Source organism: Terrapene carolina, unplaced genomic scaffold, assembly GCF_002925995.2.
Source record: "Terrapene carolina triunguis isolate 2854851 unplaced genomic scaffold, T_m_triunguis-2.0 Scaffold210, whole genome shotgun sequence".
Classification (NCBI taxonomy): domain Eukaryota; kingdom Metazoa; phylum Chordata; order Testudines; family Emydidae; genus Terrapene; species Terrapene triunguis.
The window spans coordinates 3,498,440-3,522,003 of record NW_020664561.1 but is presented as its reverse complement, the minus strand read 5'-3'; the positions used below and the strand labels follow the sequence as shown (position 1 = coordinate 3,522,003).

General features: G+C 44.4%; 1 protein-coding gene across 1 annotated transcript in view; it reads right to left on the bottom strand.

Moving 5' to 3' along the window:
• LOC112107395 (neurogenic locus notch homolog protein 2) overlaps positions 1-23,564 on the bottom strand; it is a 136,782-nt gene that overhangs the window by 88,349 nt on the left and 24,869 nt on the right. Inside the window, exons 2-5 of the mRNA XM_024201087.3 lie at positions 20,456-20,537; positions 10,405-10,664; positions 9,010-9,345; positions 2,669-2,791 (exon numbers count right to left, since the gene is read on the bottom strand). Coding sequence (XP_024056855.1) covers positions 2,669-2,791; positions 9,010-9,345; positions 10,405-10,664; positions 20,456-20,537 — 801 coding nt within the window. The remainder of the gene's footprint in view (positions 1-2,668; positions 2,792-9,009; positions 9,346-10,404; positions 10,665-20,455; positions 20,538-23,564) is intronic.

The window sequence follows — 23,564 nt, the reverse complement described above, 5'->3', positions numbered from 1 at the left end:
TTTTTTTCGTACACATGCTCCTCCAATACCACCTGTGCTGTTTGATCACCATACTAACCTTTGCTCTTTCAATGTAAGTGCTACAGTTACAAGATCTGGACACATTTTAGCTGTTGTCCAGTGACACCAATAACTGATCGCTACATGCCATATGACCTGTTTCAGTGAAGTGCCAATCCCTCAGGGGGGAGGGATAGCTCAGTGGTTTGAGCATTGGCCTGCTAAACCCAGGGTAGTGAGTTCAATCCTTGAGGGGGCCATTTAGGGATCTGGGGCAAAAAAATTGGTCCTGCTAGTGAAGGCAGGGGACTGGACTTGATGACATTTCAAGATCTCTTCCAGTTCTATGAGATAGGTATATCTCTATATATTATACTTAATGTCCTCAGCAGTTCACAGAATCAAGCCTTCAGAGCAGAGATAGCAGTGAAAATGCTGAGGTATTGCTGAAGGTAGAACTGCTTGTTATTGATAAAGCAGTTTAGGTTGTATACATTCATATACAATCAGCTTTAATTCTGAATTTTCATGGTGTCTAAAGTCTGCGTGGTCTAAAATGCCAGTGTTCTTGAAAGGTAACATATACAAAGTTCTGATGTGCCCGCAACCTTAACTTTACCTTAAAATGAAGGTAATTCCCACACAAACCTTTTCTGTAAAAATTTAGCCTCATTCTAGAGAGCAAAGGGGACAAGGGATGCAGCATTCTTTCCCTTCCCCTTGCTTTTGCAGAAGGGGAGCCTTGTTAATGCACATGTAAGATCCTCCAGAGAACACCCATCTCCTGCAGACCTTAGGATGTACACAGGAGGAGGGCTCTGCCCGGGTAAATACTTCTGCCCCTTAAGGGCCTTCGAAGCTTATGACAAACTTCCTGAGCCTAGCAGCCCTCAGCCCAGGAGGCTCACTGTGGGGAACTCCAGCCTTTGCCTTTGAAAACCTTGAGAATTTAACTACAGCCCCCACCTCCCCACAAGCCTTAGCAAGCTCATGACCTATCACCAACCAATCACGTGAGCCGTAGAATGGGCTAGTCGGCAGTCCCTGCCAACAAACCTATATGCCTAGCTAGGCTCATGATGGCCCAACAAGGCAGAATGGCCTCCTCAGGAGACTATTACTAAGGGTCATGAGAGGGGTCAAAAGGGTACCCCCATAAATCTAAGGCTCAGGAGGACCCCCAAATCAGCCTAAAGCTTGCAAAGGCTGCAGGTCACAACAAATCTTTTAAGGTCTGCAGTGTGGGGCAAGCATGAGAGCTCAAAAGATTCATTGGGGTTGTCACACTGAGTACCTCCCTCATGCCGTCCAAGGCCCCTGCTCTCTTCAGCTCCACGCTCTGCAGGTCTCCTGCAGGTTAGGGCTAGGAGAGACAGTGACTCTTCAAACATGAATTATTTTCCTCCACTCTTTTCCCAAGCTCAGACGTAGAGAAAAGTGTTACAAGTCAAGCTGTGGGACACCTCACCCGCTGATGTGTTTTCACTTAAAAACAAATTGTCTGATTAAGTTTCAATTTTGGTGGAGACTTATTTTGCATTCACGGGCCTCCTTTATGGCTGGTTTACAATGAGGCTGATTATCTGTACCAGGAAAAAAGCTAGAAAGATTTTATGAAACCTTCAGTCTCCAGCAGCCAAATTCCCTACCTTAAGCTTGCCTGAGCTGCTGATCCATAGAGATGTTCATATTTAAAAAACTTTAATATCGCCTAATCTAGTGTACAGCTCTGAAGACTACTAGATCTCATAGGAAAGTCCAATTAAGCTTTGTTTGTTTGTTTTATAAGGAGCAAAGCGCATTGGAGGTCCACAAGAGTACAAGAAGCCTGTGTTTAGGGTAAAAATTCATGAACAATTTGTCCATTTCACTTTACATTTTTAGGAAAAATTCTACATTGGCTCCAGATGTTGTCTATTAGTTTTGAAGCTGTTTCTTTACTGGTGGATTTTGAAGTGGGGGCAAATTACATTAAACTAAAAGTCAGTTGCAAACTAAGGAGTGGCTCGTACCGCACCATAATCACACTGATGCATTCACTTAGTTTTGCTCTTTATGAGGGCCAGAATCATCTCACCATTCAACAAGACAGCGTGTCCTGTAGGCTGCTCCCTTACATCTTGTACAATATTTTCCTGAACACCACACAACATTTTACAAAGTACAGTTGCATTTTTATGCAGCTGTGGAATGTGTGCTATAGCTGTAAGGTGACAGCATCCTGCAGTAGTCACACGGGCACAATCCAAGTGAAGATTCAGTCATATGTATTTGGTGCAATTATTTTTTTGTTTTATATTTATTTAATGCTTGTGAAAGTCTCAATGGTTGTCAAGCCATAGAAAAGAAATGGCACAGTAGGAGTAACATACGATTCCCATATATTCTCTCTCTCTCTTTCCCCTACCAATATGCCTTATCCCAGATCTGTTGGGACCACCACCCAATGCTAAAATGGGAATTTATCCTCCATTGTTGGGGTGGCTTTGATGTGGTCACCATCTGCTATGAATTTCACTGACACTCACCATCACAGGCTACTCAGCAGGTGTTAACAGCTTTCAGACACGCCCACCCTAAACTAGATTTAAACTGGTGAGTAAAAGCTTTTGCATCCCAGTCCTATGAGCCACTGAGCCCCAGCAGAAATGTGTTACACAGTACCTACCTGTCCACTGCGGGAGGCAGTGGCAGTTGTAAGTGTTCACACCATCCACACACACCCCGCCGTTCTGGCAATTATGATTTGGGCAGTCATCAATATTTTGCTCGCAGGTGCTTCCTTCAAAGCCTGGCCAAATTAGAAACACATGAGACAAATTATTTTCAGGGGTCCGTTAAAGAGGATTACCTGTCTGTGTGAAATGGTGTTTAACATGCTTTTCCTGTTGATCTAGCTCCCTGCTGCACAATGGAGCAGCAGTCTGACCCAAGACTTGTCAGTAACAATATTCTGCCATTACCGAGCCTGAAGTGCTTGGACAGGTAGGTTGGCTTGTACAAGTAAAACAATTGTACTCCAGTCAGCTAAAGACTTAAGTCGCTTTACTGAACCTGCCCCTCCCCAGCTTGGGGGAAAAGGGGCCAGGACCAAGCAACAAGAACATATTCCAGGAGTTGTGAACATCAGCAGTTTGACTGGCCCCGTTCTGGGCAGTACCTGGTGGCTGGTCCCCTACTACCTTACTCTGTTCTCTTTATAGACTTCCCTGTTGCCTTAATGAATTAACATGCTGCAGCAGTTGTTAGTGCCTCTTGATAATGCCCGGCTCCCAGGTGTGTCTACTTGGGTTAGCTTCATCTCACCCAGTCTATAAATTAAATCCTGAAGGAAGAAGAAGAACTCTCATTCCTTTTGGCCAGTTTGGCTCATTCTTCCTCCCTTCCCCTATATTTAGTTCCTTTTATGTTCCAGGCCAGTGCAGAATACCCTTCCTGCTTGGGGACTCTTTCTTGCTTGTCTTCTCTCCCCATTCTTATCTATCTGTACCCTCCTCAATTTGATTTTCATGCCCTGACCACTTAGGGTGCCTGAAGAAACCAGGGCACTTCTCACAGGAAGCTATCCTTGTACCCAGGCCAAACTCCAACTCCTTAAAATCACCCTGCAGTTTCTGTTCGATATGGCATTCTTCACTTCTTGTACTAAAGGAGGCTGCATTTCAATGTGGCTCGAGTGAACGATTCCAAATATATAGCTCGTAAATCAGATTAGTCTCTGGGGATTTTTGGATTATTACAATGACAACCCCTTCATCCAGAGAGTGTACTCTTCCCCTCGAGCGTCAGTGTTCTGTTGTGAACACCTCAGAGCTAGATTAGAGAGGTGTAGCTCTGATGCCAGCTCTGAAACAGCGATTCAGGCTCCCAAGAAGTTATGGTCATGGGCTCCCCCACCTCACAGACTTCAGAGCATGGTGAACATTAGATCAAGTAAGTCCCAAACTGAACAGGTTTCACAAGCGTACTCACAGGACCAGGCATCTAAGACACATTGGAGAGTCAGGCCAACCTGCTTTTGAGTTCAAGGTCGCACAGAAATTAGGCTGTTTGGGAAAGTTTTCCGATCCCTGATTTTTCCAGTTGTCTCATCTCATGAATGCTGTGTGCACCCCCAAACTTCCCCAGGTAAACTTATTTTGTAAGAAGACCAGATCATTGTTCACATGCTTCATTCATGCAACCAACATGAGCAGCAAACACACCCAGGACCATCAGCTCCAAAAGCTTAAGTGCCTGCCCCCAGAGCTAATAAGGAATTTTCATTGGCTTTGGTGACATTAGGACTTTCCCTGTTCTCTAACAGGTAATGCCCAGAGGAGAACTGCATATTTAGCTATTCTACTGTACCTCATATGAATTTCAGGTACTTTGATATGTGTGTAAAATTAAAGAGTAAAAAACACAGAGACAGAAGAAAGCTATTAAATCATGGAGCACTTCCCATGCTTGAATTCTACACTAATATTTACTGTTTAGTCCTCTGGGAAATCTTGTGAGGGGAATAAATCACTATTCCCATTATACAGATAGGCAAAATGAAACCAAGGTTGAGAGTTGTATTGTAATCCAGGGTTTCTCAATCCGTGGGTCAGACCCAAAACTGGGTCAACAGAATGTTTCAAAGGGTCGCATGGGGCTGGCTAGGCTCGCCTTCCTGCTCTAGGCACTGCAACCGCTGGGGTCTCAGTGACACTCTGGTTTGGCCCAGCCGTCATGACAATGGGAGTCCGGGTAGGTCAGATTTGAGTGAGTGGCACCGCACCCCCATGAACCAGGTCACAACTCCCCTCAGACAAATTTGGTCCTGTCAGGGGGGTGGGGCCAAACATGAGCAGTGCTGCAACCCCAGAGGTTGCAACGCCTGGAGCAGAGAGCCAAACCCAGCCAGCCCCACAGCACAGGAGCTGCAGGAGCTGCCACTGTGGGGTTAGTGCCAGGCAGGACCCAACTCCACCAGGGGACAGGATACGACCAAAACCACCCCAGGGCCTCCACCACCAGACTATTTACTGGGTTGTGACAGGCCATAAACATTTACAAATGGGTCCTGAACCCAAAAAGGTGAGAACCACTGTTCTAGCAGATTAGCTATCTATCTAGCAAATAGACAGCAGCTGCAGAAGCAATTTAAGCAGGTACTGCTACACTCGGGTAAAATGGGGCCCACGAAGTCCCATTCAACCCAGCACTTTCCAGGCCAAACCTATGCAGGGGAGACCCTGCCTTTGGGGCACTAGGACAATGTGGTGACTCCTCTCCCCAGGGCCACATGGCTGCAGGGAAGAACGTGCAGGGAGGAGCCAGCCACAGACCAAAGCCAGTAAAGCAGCTTCAGAAGCAGGGGACGTCAGACACTGATGTCTATTTTCTACAGGGTTGACTGGACATTGTTGTGCTGACTGGCTGTTCACTCTAATCCCCTCTTCCTTAATCTTTTTCATCTCAGCTTGTCTCCACTCCTGCTCTTCATACCTTCCCACCTCTTTTTGTTTAGCAAATCCCCTCACTAAACCCCGACCCCAAAAAAGTTAAAAGAAAAACTGTGGCAGTAACAGGATGTTTGTAGGCCACCACACTGATCACTATGTTGTAAGTTATCCCTTACACCTACCCTTTGTCTGGTCTATGGAAATGGTAAATGCTTCAGGGCAGAGACTGTGTACTACTGCTGTCTGTACAGTGCCTAGTACAATGGGGCCCTGTCCTTGTCTGGTCCCTAGGCACTACCACAATAAATAGTGACCCGAGTTCTCATAGTTGTCTTGCCAAAGGCAACGCCACAAGTGACTTCTGTGCTTCAGTTTCTTCATAGGAAAATACTGATATCCACATCTGCCTGCCTTGCAGAGGGTTTGTGAGGTCTAAGTAAATAAGACCTGCAGAATACTAGTAAAGGCAGCCAGTGGAAGAGGCAAGAGAATAATTTACCAATTACTGGGTCCTGTCCTTGCATTTATTTGTTGATGCCACCGACACAGGATGACAATCATTAGGGAAGCTGCATGTCAGTTAGATCAATACAGCAACTCAGCATGAAGTGAAAGTACTGTGTGCACTTTACGAAGCTTGTGCCAACTTCAAACAGGCATTACAAGCAGTGCATAGCATCTTAAATATTTTGAAAGCTCACATCTTCTGGTGCATATTTCCTATAGCATGCACATGTCAGGTACTGTTTTGAGCAATGCAGTGCTTAAAACGTGTTTGGCTTTGAATAGAAACCACCAGCCCCAACCAGCAAGCTTATTCAAAAGCCCCAGGTACCTTACCAAGGACAGCAGATCAAGATGAATTTGAAGCATCAAGGACCACACTGTTTTGGAGTTACAGCTCCAAAAATGCAAGTGGTCAAGTTTTTTGGTAATTTCTGATCTCCCAAATGCCCCATCCAATTTACTTTATTTCAATCCTTATAAAATACAGCTCAAACTTTAGAGGTGTGATTTTTATGCCTATTTCAGGTTGTGTACACTCTGCAATACTGTGGCTGAATTTGTAGTGGAACTCACTTCTTGCTGCAGAATTGTCCTAAAGTTCAGCTTTAATTGTTAAAAGTTTGATTTCTAGCCCTTCTGGTCAAGGTGCATATTTGAAGTTCTCAGCATGTAAAACAATGCATTTATGCCTGCCTGAGTCTGTCACAAGCCTGAAATAATGCAGAGGTGCAAACTGCCCCCATTCATGTCAATCAGGGCCCCATGGACTGACACTGCAGCTACAACACTTAGCATTTTTCCCAAGATGCCACAGAATTAATTATTTTGCTGCAACCAGATACCTGATGCTGTTTTCTGTCTCCCTGCCCTGTTGGGACCAGACTGCAGCTGGGTACATACTCAGGTGGCTAGCCCAAGCCACTTCCCATGCTGCTGCTGCCACACTGCTATCTTTAGCATGCTAGCTTGAATGGAGCTAGCACGTCTGTCTACTCTCACTGGGAAGCACGCTCCCAATGGCTATGTAGATATACTTTTAGAGAGATTACAATACTACAAGAAAAGCCCTGCATCACACCAGGCAGGATAGACCATTCTATTTAATATGCCTTTTGTGTCACATTTCTAGGATGTTCTGCTTTAAATAAAGAGCAGTTTGAGGCCACAGTTGTATGACATGGTATCAAGTACTATCGAACACATGAAGTTATTTCCTCTTTCTACGAGGTATTCCAGTTCTCACACACAGTCTGTTCTGGTCTGACAGATTCTTTCCTGGACAAGCTCTTGGAATTCCCTAGGGTTCTTATCTTAGTAAATGGGTAATTATTGTGATGGATAACAATGAATAGTCACTTTCCCAGCCACGAACTTCCTCTATTGACTTGTTTAACATTCTGTTGCCAAGTCAACTCCTTATTTGTCAGATATTTACAGTTATAAAACTCATTCTCACCGCAATTAAAAGGAGTTTAAAATGCTGCAAGTTAAACATCTATCTCATAAGTGTCATTTACTAAAACTGACTGACCTGAGAAACTTTCCATCTATTTAGAATTAGAAATGGTCTACAGTTTTTGTACCAACTTGTCTAAAACTGGAGAAAAACTAAGTTAAACTGGTACAACCTCTAGTGTGGATGAAATTATACCAGTATAAGAAGGGTTTACACTGGCATAGCTTTTGGTAAATTTGCCTCTAGAATGCTGGAATTTCCCCTGATTTCAGCTAAGTGACTTAAGTTATTGCGACATTTTGATTACATAAACACACACAAATGAGTTGGGAAACTAAAAGTTTTACAATCAACTATACTGTGCATTCAGAGTAGCTGCATCACTGAAGAGAATACTATTGACACCACTGTAACTGCACAGCCATTACTCCTAGCTTCTCCCTCAACTCTCCATTGGTTCCTCACACCCTTCTGCTGGCCCCTTTCTCTCCCACTGGAAGGGGTCAGAATTCAGGCCACCAGGAATCATATCCCAAAACATCAGGATGTTTCTTGGTGCCTTAGTTGCACTGGGGCGAGGAATGCCGGGATGCCTTTGCCTTCACCTGGGCAGTCAGTGGAAGTACCCTGGCTCACCAACTTTTTTTTCCTTTTGATTTTTTTTAAATGGAAAGTTTTGTAAACCAAGTTACAACAATACAACACTGCGAATTTAGACATGAATGTCAGTCAGGACATACAAAGGAAAGGCTCTCAGAACAAAAAGAACTCACCCACACTGTACATGTTGTGTGATAAGACACATTAACAGTAACTATCAAAATGATATGTGGGTGCGTTACTGTGGTAACTTTGTCTTCATTTCCTGACTATATTTAAGGTCCAGATTTTAACCAGATCACACTGGTCTGCAGGGAAAGGTGCAAGGTGCTCCCATACAACCTTGCGTCCCTGCAAGAAAGGGTAACTTCACTCATGTGAGCAGTCCAATTGGTTTTGCAGGATCAGGCCCTTAGTACTTCTTGTTCTCTGTTTTCCTCTGTAATGCTTCTAGCACAAGGCATGACAAAACCTTGGGCACCTCAGAGGTCAAATAATTCCAGTTCAAGGAACTCAAGCTTCACTGATGAAGCCTGCAGAGCCTGCTAGCCATAAACCAAGTCTTTCTTTAAAAAAAAGAGAGAAATTAAAGGCAATAGGTTACCATGAAAGCAACACTAGGTTGAGAAATCAAGCTGTCTCGGAAGTCAGTAAATTTGAGCAAATTTGTTTCTTCAATAATATTAACTGACATATTCAGCTTTTTCACCTGGGCCCCAGAACCCACCCATGGTTTTCTTATCATGACCCTTCCAGTCCTTTTATCTTTAACCCCTTTCTCCTTCCCTATCACTAGGAGACTCCTCCCCATATTATGAAACAGCGAGCCCACAGCAACTAAGCCTTCATCTCAGCTCCCTTCCTTGTACAAACTTATGTTCCTTTTCTCCTGGCCCCCGCATCACTTCAATATCGTGGAGGCCCATACATCAGAAATAACCAAAACTTAAGTGTTTGATTTCCCAGCTTCACCATTGCATTCCATCTTGGTTTTGGGAAGGACTAAGTATTTACCTGGCAGACAGTTGCACTCATAGGTAAAGTCACTGGTTTGATGACATGTCCCTCCATTCATACATGGCGATGGTGAACATGGCACATATGTGATCTCACAGCGGTGTCCTCTAAAGCCTGGCTTGCAGTGGCATTGGTAAGAACCAGGCAAATTGTGACAAGTTCCACCGTTTTGGCATTGTCCTGATGTGGCACATTCATTTACATCAATCTCGCACTTTGGGCCAGTATAGCCTGCTGGGCAGGTGCAGGAGAACCCACTTCCAGATGTGATACACGTACTTCCATTGGCACATGGCTGAGACACACAAGCATCAATCCACTGGCAGTCCTTTCCTGTAAAACCAAGACATGTGTGAGCTTCTGTCAATCAGAAATTGTTTGGATGGAAGATACAGACTTCTCTCCCTCCATCCCCATGACACCCCAAAGCGGAGATGTCTTTCTGCACACACCAACTGTGTACTCTACAATGGATCTAAAACACAAGCATTTCCCATTGCAACCACCAATTTGATTTAGTTCTAACCTGTTTAGGTGGGAGCTGCAAGATAGAGAACCCTGTGATTTATGAGAAGTACCGGTAATCAATGAACTGGAATAATACTGCACTGCTGACATTTACTCTACTCTCCCACTTGGTCTTCAAGGAGAAAGGCAGGTTTCTGAATGTCCCCTTGACATAGAAGTAAGCTTCCCTACAGAAAGCTGTTGCGGGCAAAATTTGCTCAGTTAGCTGTTCTAGGAGCTTGTCTACATGGGGCAGTTATTCTGGAATAAGATAGACCATTTAAAGGCCACGTCTACACTACCCGCTGGATTGGCGGGTAGTAATCCATCTATCGGGGATCGATTTATCACATCTCGTCTAGACGCGATAAATCAATCCCCGAATCGACGCCCGTACTCCACCTCGGCAGGAGGAGTAAGCGGAGTCGATGGGGGAGCCACGGCGGTCAACTTGCCGCCGTGAGGACGGCCAGGTAAGTCGAACTAAGATACTTCGACTTCGAACTATTCGCGTAGCTGAAGTTCCGTATCTTAGATCAATTTCCCCCCCCCAGTGTAGACCAGCCCAAAGTGCAATAGCTATTCTGGAATAACTCCTGATGTAGACAATCTCTTCCAGAATAGCTATTGAGGTCAGTTTCTCCACTCGACAAGCCCTAAGAGATTACAATACATACCTCATGAAGGGTGAGAAGCCCAAAATTTGGCTTAAAAAACCCCCAAACTTTCCATGCTATATCTCCTAGCTCTCATTTGCAGTGCTGAAGCTATTAGTTTGACAGCATATTAGGGCAAAACTAGAACATTTTAAAGAGGGTACATCTAGCTTAAAGGTACTTCAAATGGGAGGGGACGACGACTAAGGACACAATTATGAAGTCCCACCTGTGTAACCTGGTGGACAGACACACTCATATGTGTCCTGGAGAAGCAGTTGGCAGGTCCCTCCATTTAAACAGGGGTGAGATACAAAGCAGATGTGCGATTCAGAGTATCTGCAGTCCTCGCCTGTGAATCCTAAAGCACATTTACAAGTGGCTTTTCCGACCACAGATGTGGTTTCACATGTTCCTCCATTCTGACAGGTATGGCTTTCACAAGGGTTTCTGTACTGACAGTAGTCTCCAAGAAAACCCTCTGGACACCTACAAGAGAATGGAAATCATGACTAGCAGTATTCACTCTGATCCTCACAATGCAAGCTACTACTGTGAAAGGTAAAGGTCCCAGTACTGGCACCATAAACACCCAGAGTCTTTCCTACCTAGACAGCAACATTACATACCCTAATGCATAGACCATACACAGGAAAGCCCTTATGTTATTTATGACTGTCCAAAGTGAGAATCCTGAAAGTATAAGGTCATAACATTAATTCATATATAAAACTTAATGAAACTCCAATTACATTTAATTAGGGGCAAAAACATTCTGTCCCACCCTCCCCGCCCCCCCATATGACTGATAGACAGACAGATACTGTCTCCCCATCCCTTCAATATTTTTAAAGTTGAGTATTAGTTAATTCCACTTTGCTATACCTAATAATGTCCTCTGCAGAAGTAAGCAACCAATCTGAATAACAGATGCGATCCATCTCAAAACCTTTAGTGTACTTTTCCCCTCACAACACCACTGTGAAGTAGGGAAGTGCTGTTAACCCCACTATATAGATAGGGAACTGAGGCTGTGACTTGTCAAAGGTTGAACACGAAGCCTCTAGCAACACAGGAACTGAACCCGGGTCTCCCAAGTCTCAGGCCATAGGCACAGGCTTCCTCCTTTCCCCGGGGGTGCTCAACCCCCACTCAGTCTCAGACCCCGCCCCACTCCACCCCCGCCCCATTCCACCCCACCCCTTCCCCCAAGACTTCACCCCATCCTGCCTCTTCCCGCCCAGTTCCACCCCCTCCCCCGAGCACACCTCCTCCCCACCCCTCCCACTGGCTACCAGTGGGTGCTAAGCGCACCCACGGAGTCAGCACCTATGTCCCAGTCTAACACTTTAACCACTAGACCAAATTGGGGGTTGGGACCCCTCAGGGGGTCACAAGGTTATTACATGGGGGGGGGGGTCAGGGTCACGAGGTGTTAGCCTCCATCCCAAACCCTGCTTTGCCTCCAACATTTATAATGATGTTAAATATATTATAAATTAAAAACACTTTTTAAGGGGGGGGGTCACACTCAGGGGCTTGCTATGTGAAAGGGGTCACCAGTACAAAAAAGTTTGAGAACCACTGCACTAGACCATCTTTCTTCCATCTCTAAGAAATACAAAAATGAACTGGTACATTTATTGATAATTGGGGCAATATTATAAAGATTTATATGTGCAGAATCACTATTTCTCACTAAGCAAGACTTGTGTAAACACAGTGCTGTAATCCATCTGCTGACTGGCCTTTGGACTAGGAATTTTCAATCCATTTTGAAGCAATGAGCGGAAACTGCCATTTGTTTCCTTCAGCTAAAGGAGCAACCTGCAAAATGTACATCAAATAAGCCAAAATATCAAAAACGCAGAGAAAAATGGACTGTGTCGATCTGCAGATTTTTCTATATTCTAGATGGCTTGATGAGGAATCAAAATATGTACATCTTGTCTAAGAGGCAACTAGGAGCATCAGACATGACACACACTACAAATATTTTAGCGATGAACTCCAGATGCTCCGTTTTCCCTACTCCAGGATATGAGTAATTCCAAATTAAGTCAGTGATAGTTACTCAGATCCAGGGAAGGGAGATTCTGACCAAGAAGAGTGATTAGTTCTCTCGTGAGGTCCAAGGCAAAGTATCTAGTGGCAACAGAACTGAAATCAACTGTTTACTAATTTGTTTAAAATGCACACATCTGATGGATTAAAAACTGCCTGGTTTCCGAATGCAGCAGTAACCAGGGAGTCGTCTTCAAGCAGGTATGTTTCTAGTGTGGCGCCACATGGATCCCAGTGGCTGAAATTTGAAGCTAGACAAATTCTGACTAGAAATAAGGGCAAATTTTTAAAAATGAGAGTAATTAGCCATTGGAACAATTTACCACGGGTCATGGTGGATTCTCCATCGCCAACCATTTTTAAATTAAGATTGATGTTTTTCTAAAAGTTCTGCTCCAATTCAAACAGGAATTAACTCAGGGTTATCCTGTGGCCTGTGTTATACAGGAGGTCAGACTTAATTACCACAATGGTCTCTTCTTGTCTTATCATCGGTGAAAAAGTTTTGGATACATGTACAAAGAGTAACAATTCCATGTACTATAAATAAGCAACATTGTCCTAAACTGAAGATCTTCTCCATCCATCCCCTCCATGCCTCCAAACTAGAATTCTCCCATAACCCTCTTTAATCTACTCCTACTCTTCCACACCAGAAAAAGTCTGGGAGAACACAAAAGATCTGCAGGGTGACCCAAGGTTAACAAGTTTGGGGAAGCAAATTCTGAAATTGAAGCTTCTTATCTGAAAATACTCTGCCTCCTTTGGGGCTGGTGGCTCAAGCTCCTCAGTTGATCTGAACTGCTGTAGATGCCTAGACTTTAAGGTCTGAAGGGACTATCACAATCATCTAGTATGCTCTGCACATCACAGGCCACAGAACTCACTCCTGTAATAGACCCATAACCTCTGGCTAAGTCACTGAAGTACTCAAACCTTGATTTAAAAACTTCAAGTTAGAAAGAATCCACGATTTACTCTAATTCAAACCAGCAAGTGACTTGTACACCATGCTGCATAGGAAGGCAAAAAAATATATAAATAATATGGTTTACTCTCTGCCAATTTGACCTGGGGGAAAATTCGTTCCTGACCCCAAAGATGGTGATCAGTTAGACCTAAGTGAGTGAGACCCATCAGCCAGACACCTAGGCAAAAATTCTCTGTAGTAACTCAGAGCCCTCCCTCATTTGGTGTCCCATCTCTGGCTGTTGGGGATATTTGCTAATAACAGTTGCAGATGGGCTATATGCCATTGTAGGAAACCTCATCATACTATACCCTCCATAAACTCAGGTTTTGAATTAAGTTCGTTTTTTTGCCCTGATTACTACCCTTGGCAGGCTGTTTCAGAACTTCAGTCCTCATTCAAGAGGCAGTCTCAGGTATCCAGGGCCCAAACCATTTGTAGTTTTATAGATTACATTTAACATCCAAGATTGTCCACAAAAGTGAATTGAAAACCAGTATGGATGAGAATGCACTCCCTGCAGGGCTACATCTTAGGCTAATGGTGGGATAACATCCTAAAAGGCTAATAACCCATAGACAGCAACGAGAGTGCTAGTGTAGCCCAAGCAGAGTTACACCAATGTAGTGTCTAACCCTACTCAGTACAGGACTGCAACCAGACTAGGTATAAATAAGTATGGAAGTAAGGAAGGTATAGATAACGCTGATTTACTGCATAAGCATTATGAGACAATATACCCTGAGAAACAGAAGACCCTGCACACATGCCCCATCATGTCACCAGAAACGTGCATCAGTTTATACCTGGCAACTTTGAGAATTGCAGTAAAGCTGATTTGAATGCTTCTAATCCACCAGCCACTGCTATAAACTTGTATCAGTTTCCCTAGTAATGAGGCACAGAAAGATTTGCTCTTTCAAGTTCTTTACATAAAAAGCCACTTGTCTAGAGAGCCGCTTAAAATTACAGCAGCTTGTGTCAGCTCCAAAATGACAGGCTCAGAACAGGAAATAATACCCTTTCTAAACAAAAGCCACTGTTTCTCCACAGTTTTCCATCTAATCCTCAGGAACAGTGATGGGAGCATGAAGTTTGTCCTGGCACTTTCTAGAAGCACGTGAGCTTTCTTTGTCTACTTCAGCGAGAATTTAATCATTTATTTAAGAACAAGTTTCACACATAGGCTATTTCCAATTATGATTTTTGAAAGCTACAAAGAATTTGGAGTGGAAAAATGTCTTATGGGCTGCATCAGCCCAGCAGCTGTTTATAATTAAAGCTTCTCCTTTACTCCCTCTGGGCTACTTTCCAGCACAAATACTTTAGTCAGAACTTAGTCCAACCCGCTTTTTTCCTTCACAGCTCCCAGCTCCAGTCTGCAATTGCCTACAGTGCCTTAGTGCAGGCTCTCAAAAAGTTTCACAATAGATGTTCTCCTTGCTAAACACACTAAAGATAGTTATTCAAATAAAAAAAAAAAAACAGCTGGAAATCCAAGGAGTTGGATTCACACAATGCTGTCAATGCCAAAGAAACAGAACCAGCAGAACACATGGAGGCTGTTGATGCAGTTGTGCTGCCAAAGTTGCCGTTTCTCCTCAATGTTGCGTTTACCCCCTTTTTGTGGGGTCCTTTGAAAGAAATGCCCTTTCAGTTTGAATGGTTGTTCTTCACCAGGCAGTACTACATCCATTTTGAGTACTTTCACCAGCTCAGTCTACCTGACTGCAGATTACTTTAGCCAATCTTTCCAGATGTTTGGTTTTCATGCGAGTTTCCCATTCAGGCCTAGGGATATAATCTGGGGCTGCACAGGAGGAAACATATAGCTTTAATTTGGTATGTGAAGGGAGGAATTTCCTAGAATGCTTGCTCCCACTTGACACCCCCTTTGTTTTGATTGGAGGATCATCGGAGGGAAAACGTAGGCCCCACAACAAAGTTGAGACAGTTTGCAAATATTCTGGGACAGGTTTTAATCAGTCTTTTCCTTCCGACTCCCACACAGACTCAGGAGGAAGAACAGGATTCTCTGGCTAGCTTATCCCTTTCTTCTTACTATTTATCTTGTAAGCACTTTGGGGCAGGGACTGTCTTTTTGTTGTGTGTCTGTACGACGTCTAGCACAGTGGGGTCCTGGTGCATGACTTGGACTCCTAGGTGCTACGGTAATACCAATAAACGAACAACAAAAGGACCAGAAGTCTCTATGGTGAAACTCAAGCTTTGTGTTTCCTGCCCGCCTGGGCCATGGGCAGCTTTTTGTCCCCAAAGTCCACCTCCAACAGAGAATTTTGGGAGACTAGGGAATATAGTGCCAGCTTCTCCCCCTGGATGGAAAGAGTGAGCACCTCTCCTTTTGAGGGGCTCCTCCCTTTCCTTTTGCTTCAGCCTTTAGGATTTCCCTCCAATCCCTAAAGAGAGGGGGAAGGGGGTAGATCAACAAGTCTCATCCTGAGAGGGAAAGGCCTCCCTCTATTCTGAATTCAGGTTTCAAGTGGATGTTTTCCACTGATTAATCTGGGACTGGCCCTGGCCCCTGAAAGCAGGCCCTGTGAAGACATCCGTCTCAGCTCATGGAGCGCCTCTTTTTAGGCTGGGCCCTGCAGGCAGTCTGGGGCACTAGTGCTCAACCCAGGTGGTCCCTGCAGCTGGAATCTGATTGGGAAGAGCAAGCTAAGAAGGGCCTACCTGAAATAAGGGTTGGCCAAAGTCCTGGAGAAGAGGATGGGCTAAATGAATTCAGATGGGCCTGGAAACCCCTTACAACCATCCTGTTGCTCCACAGGACCCAAGCTGCTTTTAAGTCCTTCCACTGAGCTTGAAGGCAGGAAGCAGTGCAGCTTCTATCCAAGTTTTTGATTTGCATATAACCACAGAATTCAGCTTATGGTCAACATACCACCCCGCCCCAAGCAGAGGCAGGGGTAGGACATGGCATTGCACAAAACTTGGCAGCTGTGCTGGGGGTAGCTGGCGTTTGCTCAGCGCCTGGGGCTGCTGGGGAGGTTACTGTGGTAAACAGTGTGATGGCGAGCCTGGGGCTATTATTGCATTTTTGATCTCATGGGTTTGGCAAAAGTCAGAATTCAAAAGAGAGAGAGAAATTGGCTAAAAGTCTTTAACAGTTTTTTTTTGTCTACCCTCTGGTTTATGAACACACACACCCCAACCCTCTGCCTACCCCTAAGTGCCTACAAAGTGTCCAAAAATGCAGGCCATTGCACGAGGCCCTGTACAAATTTAGCAAGATACCCCCTTCTTCCACAGCACTTCTAACAGCTTCCTTCATTTCACTGTCTGTTCTGAAAACTCAGGTCAGTGACACCCTGAAAAATACTTTATAATTTAGGCTGCAGGCCTGTTTAGTGGAGCTCTTTGCTGTCTAGGCAAGTGCATTACTACTTTCTACAGCTTCTTTGACTTCTAATTGTGTCAATAAAATCCATTTAAGAAAAGTATTTTGTATCTACTGTCTGAAGAGACTCATTGAGACACCTCAGAAAGAAAACTAATTCTGACCTCAGGATAGACAGAAACAGGAGTGAGGAATTTGCCTAACTACAAAGTCAAGGATAAAGGAGGTTAGAAACACCATCAAACAGTCCCATAAGAAAACTGGCAGAGCGGGAACGGAGTTACCCAATGCATATATAAACCAGTCACAAGAGCAGTGTGCTTTAATAGAATATACAGCTTTAACATCAGGCTCAAGATCTCTATCCCCACCCTGGAAGAATTAACCACCAGAAGTTGGTCACGTTAGAGGAGGCTTTTTCTAGCCTAGATCCAGGTCTCTCTTTAAGCAGGACATGGACAGTACAGAATTACCACTCTGATGACAGTGGTTTCAGTTCTAAGCTGTCATTTTCTAACTGCTTTGCCAAGTATTTAGACTAGTTATTTTGCTTATTAACATTCTAGTCTAACCAAATTCTTATTCAGTATATATCTGCCTATGATGTACTGGGCTTCTACTTCATCTGTCCATTTGTTCCTCATGGATAGTAATTTAAAGCTGTGGTTGTTTGCAATACGTCTGGCTGGTGGTGGCTTTAACCATTTATTTTGAAAAAAAAAAAAAAAAAGTATGATTTAAAGCTGTATATAACTCTTGCTATTGCCTTTCTCCTTTCTGGGAAAAGTCTACTGCAGGCCCTAAATCTTCCCCTACTCCCAGCCTTAACAAGTTAGTCTGATAACACACTGGAACAAACAACTCTGTGGAGAGAAGAAAGAGGAAGAGAGCCTCTTATTAACTTATTGCCAAACAGAGGAAGTACTGCAGCAAACTCAGAAAACACAATCAAGTGGGAGGGGTGGGGATTTAGCTAACTAGTGAGTGATACTGGAGAGCTCCGAGTCAGCTCACTTGACCTGGTCTGAAAGCTCAGCTTCCTGAACACTATGTTTCTACTCTTGCAGCTATAAAAATATCTCAGAAAATAGTTTAGGTTGCCCCAGCAGATGGGAAGTTCCTCTATTAAAAGTTCCCTATAATCATTGCAAAGGAAAACAGGATGCTAACAGCCAACATGGAAATTCCACCTTAAAGGACTAAGTTTGAGTTTTCTGCTACATTTCCTTCCTCTCTACAAAAAAGAAACCATTAAACCAGAACTGGAAATTTGGTGCAAGGTCATGCAGGTGTCAGAACTTGCACTGCATGTCTTCAGTTTTCATTGGCGCCTGAAGAAGGATTGAGCTGTGAGACTGGAAGTAGGGGACAATTGGTTCTGCATTAGACTATTATCAGAAAGGAGGAAGGCAGCAGCAAGAGTTACAAACACCTCTAAATCATACATTTTTGTCAAACGATTAAAGCCACCACCAGCCAGAAGTATTACCAGCAATCGTGGCTTTAGATTACTTGGGTGTCCCTCTTGACACATATGCTTGATATTTAAGTTAGCAACAGTTGGACAACAAACAGCGTAAAAATCTTAAATGAGAAATTCAAAGTAGCTAAGTTACCAGGTGTATTGAAAACTGTCTAAGAGATGGTATATAGTCAAGAACACTGTATCAAGATGGAGATGTTTGTAACGAGGTACAACAGGGACCAGTGTTGGGATCAGTTTTATTTAACACCTTTATTATGATCTGCACACCTAGACAGACACCAGATTAATAAATTTACAAGTGGTGCTGACTGGGAGCAATTGCAACACCAGTCACAAGACAGAAACAGAAAGTTATTTAACAGACAAGGAGAGAAAGCAAGCTTTAGCTATAAAAAATGCCACTCATACATCTGGGGGAAATAATTAATCTAAAACATGGGAAGGAGAAACCTGGGAAGCAATAAGGGTGAAAAACCTAAGAGGTGATAGAGAACAGCAAGTGTTAGCATGCAGTGCATCATGGCTGCAAAACCCCCATCAATTTGTAACTGAAAAGGCATCCCAGTATAGGGAGATTATGATTTTCTATCTACACATCTCAGGTGCGATTTCACAAAATACTGCTTTCAGTTTTGGGCACCCTATCAGCAGAAAGATACTGACAAGTTGAAGGGACTTTAGAGACGGGTTACAAACATTCAGGGGCAGGAGGGACTGATTTATGAAGGAAATGTTGAAAAGAGCTAGATATGAATAGCTGGTTACTTAGCCAGCTTAAGTAGGTGGGAAGAAATCTACAAATATTTGAAGAATGTAAGCACCAAGAAGAGAGGATTTCAGTGTGCTACAAAATGGTACTACTAGCATTAACGAAGTAAACAAGGCTTGAAAAATCCAGTCACCACAGGCAAAGGGGAAGCTGACTTTAGCAAGTGAGGATGACCAACACCATCAACTGTTGCAGAGGTGAAGCTTGCTTTTAAAAAATGTCCATCCTTGTAGTTGCAAAGTTAACCTACCAAAAGTGAGTTGTGTTCAAACAGGTACAATGTAATTTTCCAGAAACTACAGACTGCTCCAGTGCACCCGTTGCAGTTTAGAGATTTTCCATACAGCAGCAAAAAGCAAAGTCACATTTATAACAAGACTGCAAGAATTTGCCAGGAAACCAACCCTATGAGCTGGGAAATAATAGGTGGGTTCCTGTGACACAGTGCTGAATGGGGCTTGTTACCCCCCCAGAGACAAAGAGGTGACAGAACCTATGGTGGGGGTACCAGAGTTCAGAGGAACCCTGCAAATACACCTCTACCCCGATATAACGCTGTCCTCGGGAGCCAAAAAATCTTACCGCGTTATAGGTGAAACTGCGTTAGATCAAACTTGCTTTGATCCGCCGGAGTGCGCAGCCCCGCCCCACCAGAGCACTGCTTTACCGCCTTATATCCGAAATCGTGTTATATCGGGTTGCGTTATATCGGGGCAGAGGTGTAGCTAAGTTTGGCCTGGATTTTGAGCTTCGAGTTCCTTTTGTAAATAAAGCCAAGCCTCTGGAAGAGGAGTGAGTTCTCACCTGCTACAAGTTACAGACATTTTGGAGCAGGATGGGGAAATCTGCCCATAAGGTTCAACACTTTCACAATCTCTATTCCTAACTTAACGTAAAGAAGTCAAACTATCAAGGCCCAATCTAAGAACCTGGATGAAAACTAACAGGTTTTTAAGTTGAACCTTAAGTTAAGGGTAAACTGCTAGCCAGGAAGTCCCAAGCTATGCTTTAGAGCAGTGGTTCCCAAACAGTGGGGCACGCCCTGGAGGAATGTTCAGGAGCGTGCACGGCAGGGCTCGGGCAAGCTCCCATGGGGGGGCGTGGAGGGAGCACCACTCAGTCCTGCTCTGTCCCAGCCCAGCTCCCCCCCCAGCCACAGCTCCTCTCCGCCCCCAGGCCAGATCTGCCTTTATTCCCCAGTTCTGCCCCCAGCCCAACCTCCTCTGCTGAGCCAACTGTGGAGTAATGGGGAGGAGGGGCGCGGCCAGATTCATTACTGGTAAGAGGGCGGGGGGAGATAGAAAAGTTTGGACACTATGGCTTTAGAGACATGCATCACCCGAGTATGAGGACACATTCAGACAATGCTCAAAGGAGAACCAGAGTAATGTAAGGAACTATTTTCAAGGGCTTGGTAACAAGTCTTTACATCTCTAATCTCTATTTTTCTGTTCTTCCACAGGTATGCAGCCTACAATCCAAAGGCAGCCATGGCTCAAAGATTCTTCATGTCAATCAAAAATTCACACTAAGCCTGAACCTGACCACAGCCTTTGGGTTGTTTTCTTTACGTGTAAGATCTGGGTTGAAAAGCAGAGGAGAGGACAGGATTAAAGTAAAGCTTACTTACTTGCAATATCCTGTGCCATTGCGATAGGAGATGCATTTTCCCTCATTGATACAAGGCTTAAAAGCATCTAGGCACTGTAAAGCTGAAAGAAAAGCAATGGAGAGTTAAGCCAGTAACCATCATATGTCATAGCAGTATTAAAACACTTAAATGTTTAATATTTAAAACTTCAAAAGTAGCCCAAGGGATTGCAGAAGCAATCAAATCCACAATGCTTGTGTAGTGGAGCAACATGGGGGCACTAAAAACATCTAGTTTCTCTTAACAGACAGACTTTCAAAACAAAGCACAGTAACTCTAGCAAACAACGAAGATGTTAGTGGCATTACTCCAATGTATAGGACACAATGGTTTCAAACTTTACACCTTGGCTAGGAGCCACCCTTAAATAAAACAGCTCCCGATGAACTTTCTACTTAGAACGTCCTGCACCACACTCTTTTTCCATCCCTTCTTTCCAATCTCTTGGGACATATGCATTAAAAGAGAGGCTCTTTTCCTCAATATCTCACATGCATTTGCTGCTTATTCTCCAAATTAATCCAGAAATTGCTATGACATCACAGTTAATGTGACAATTATGACTGATCAGAAGATTATGGCTGGGAGATAAACAGGAGCAAATTAACTTTTAAGAAACAAAGATTTGTATAACAGAATCTACATACTGAGAAGGAAAGACATTCTGTAGACTGAATATAGAGACCTTTTAGCGAGGCATCAAGCATGGTCTAGTGCAGTGGTTCCCAAACTTTAACAACCTGAGAACCCCTTTCACTAAAATTTCAAGTCTCGCGAACCCCCTCCTAAAAATGAATATTTCCAGGGATTTTCTCCTTTACCTGAGTATAAATTATAAAAGCAGTGATCTTGGAAATATAAAATTTGTTTTTATGACATGCTTATTACACACTATTTATTATTAATTATTATTTATAATTACGTTATTTTTATTACATTATGAAAACGGCAACACCCTTCCAAGATCTCACTTCTGTAGCTTGTATCACTTTGAATAAGCCTGTTATAAGACAAGGCTCCTATGTTTAATCAAGGAGTATCAGATTTGAAACAGATTTCAACAGGTATTGAAGAAGCCAACTCAAAGAGTTTCTCCTACATATGCATTCAGGTCTTGAGTAGTCCAGGCAAACAACGCACGTTACAACAAAGCTTAAACTTGTTCTTCATAATAATTTTAAAAACAATACTACCTGCCTATTTAATTTTAAAAACAGCAAAAAATATTCACCTCCCTTTCCATTTCTTATAAGGAGTCTTGAAGTTTAAATCTCCTCAGTATGATAGATATGCTTGCTTTGATCTGCTTAGCTCTTGGAAGTCCAGGGGCTCCAGGCTGCTGGCCCCGTGCTGTCCGGGGTCCCTAGGGACAGCTCTGTCCGCCATTAGGGAATTTTTTCCCGAGAACCCCCTGTAACATTTCGTGAACCCCCAGGGGTTCACAAACCCCAGTTTGGGAACCACTGGTCTAGTGAATAAGGCACTAACGGAATAAGGAGACCTAGGTTCTACTCCTGGTTTTGCCACTTGCCTGCTGGATGATCTTGAGCAAGTCACTCCACCTCTGTGCCTCTGTTTTACCCCCACTTAGCCCCCCAGGCCTTTGTCTATTTAGACCAGGGGTGGGCAAACTGGGGCCCCCGGGTGGGGGGGGGGGAGAGGCAGAGGGCTCCATGCGTTGCCCTTGCCTCCAGGCACCGTCCCCCACAGCTCCCATTGGCCGGGAATGGGGAACCGTGGCCAATGGGAGCTTCGGGAGAGCTACCTGGAGGCGCGGCAAGGGCAGTGCACGCCGAGCCCGCCACACACCCCACAGGGGCCACAGTGCTTCCTGGAGTGGCATGGGGCCGGGGACAGGGCAGGCAGGCACGGAGCCTGCCCTGGCGCGCGACACTGCCACCTTGGAGCTGCTTCAGGTAAGCGGTGCAGGGCTGGAGCCCAAACCCCTCCTGTACCCCACCCCCCAACTCCCTGCCCTAAACCCCCTGCCTGCACCTTGAATCTCTCCTGTACCCCAACCCCCTGCCCTGAGACCCCTCGTACACCCTGCACCTCTCCTGCACCCCAACCCCTGCCCTGAGCCCCCTGCCGCACCCCGCACCCCTCCTGCACCACAACCCCCTGCCCTGAGCCCCCTCCCACAATCTGTACCCCTCCTGCACCTCAACCCCCTTCCCTGAGCCCTCTCATACACCCCGCACCCCTCCTCTGCCCCAATCCCTTGCCCTGAGCCCCTTCCTGCACACCGCACCCCCTCCCACACTCCGCACTCCCTCACGCACCCCATCCCCCTGCCCTGGCCCTGCATACAACTTCCCCACCCAGATGTGGCCCTCGGCCCAAAAAGTTTGCCCACCCCTGATTTAGACTGTCAGCTTAAGGATACTGTGTGTTTGTAAAGCACTAAACACCACTGATCTTGGTTAAGGCCTCTAGGAGCTTCAGTAATATACTGCCCCCTCTTGCACTGCTATTCTAATCTACAGACCCATGTGTTCCACATGCTGCAGAACAGGCAGCCTCTTATTTCAGTTTTGCTTTATTTGATTTGTATCAAATCCTGAACATTTAACTTCAGCTTCTGTATTTGGATTACTTGTATTTGAGTGAAGCAGACACCTATATCCAGGAGTAATTTGATAAAACAAAGGTGGAGGGGGACTCCTTGTCCAACCAGCACTTAGGGTCTAAATTGTGGACATGAATTTCTCCAACAAGGAACAGAGCTGGTGGGAGGCCCCAGACACAAAGCAACAGAGGCAGAGTTATCAGGCCTACTAAAGTTTCTCAGCATCCAATTATGTTTGCAAACCAGACAACTCAGAAAGGATTGCAGTTACTATATCAGGCTTGAAATGTTATTGCTCAACAATCCTTGAGAATGTAAATAATTCATATACCCTATGAGGTGTGTAGGAACGCTGTACACTCACAACCCAAGCAAAATAAAATAAATTAAGTCCAATATCTAAAGCTACAGCAATTCTATTCCTCACAAAAATGTGAATGCCTGTTTCTTATTAACTTGATTTCAGAAAATGGGGCACTTAGAGACAGTACAGCCTCTGCTCAGTAGTCAGGAAATGAA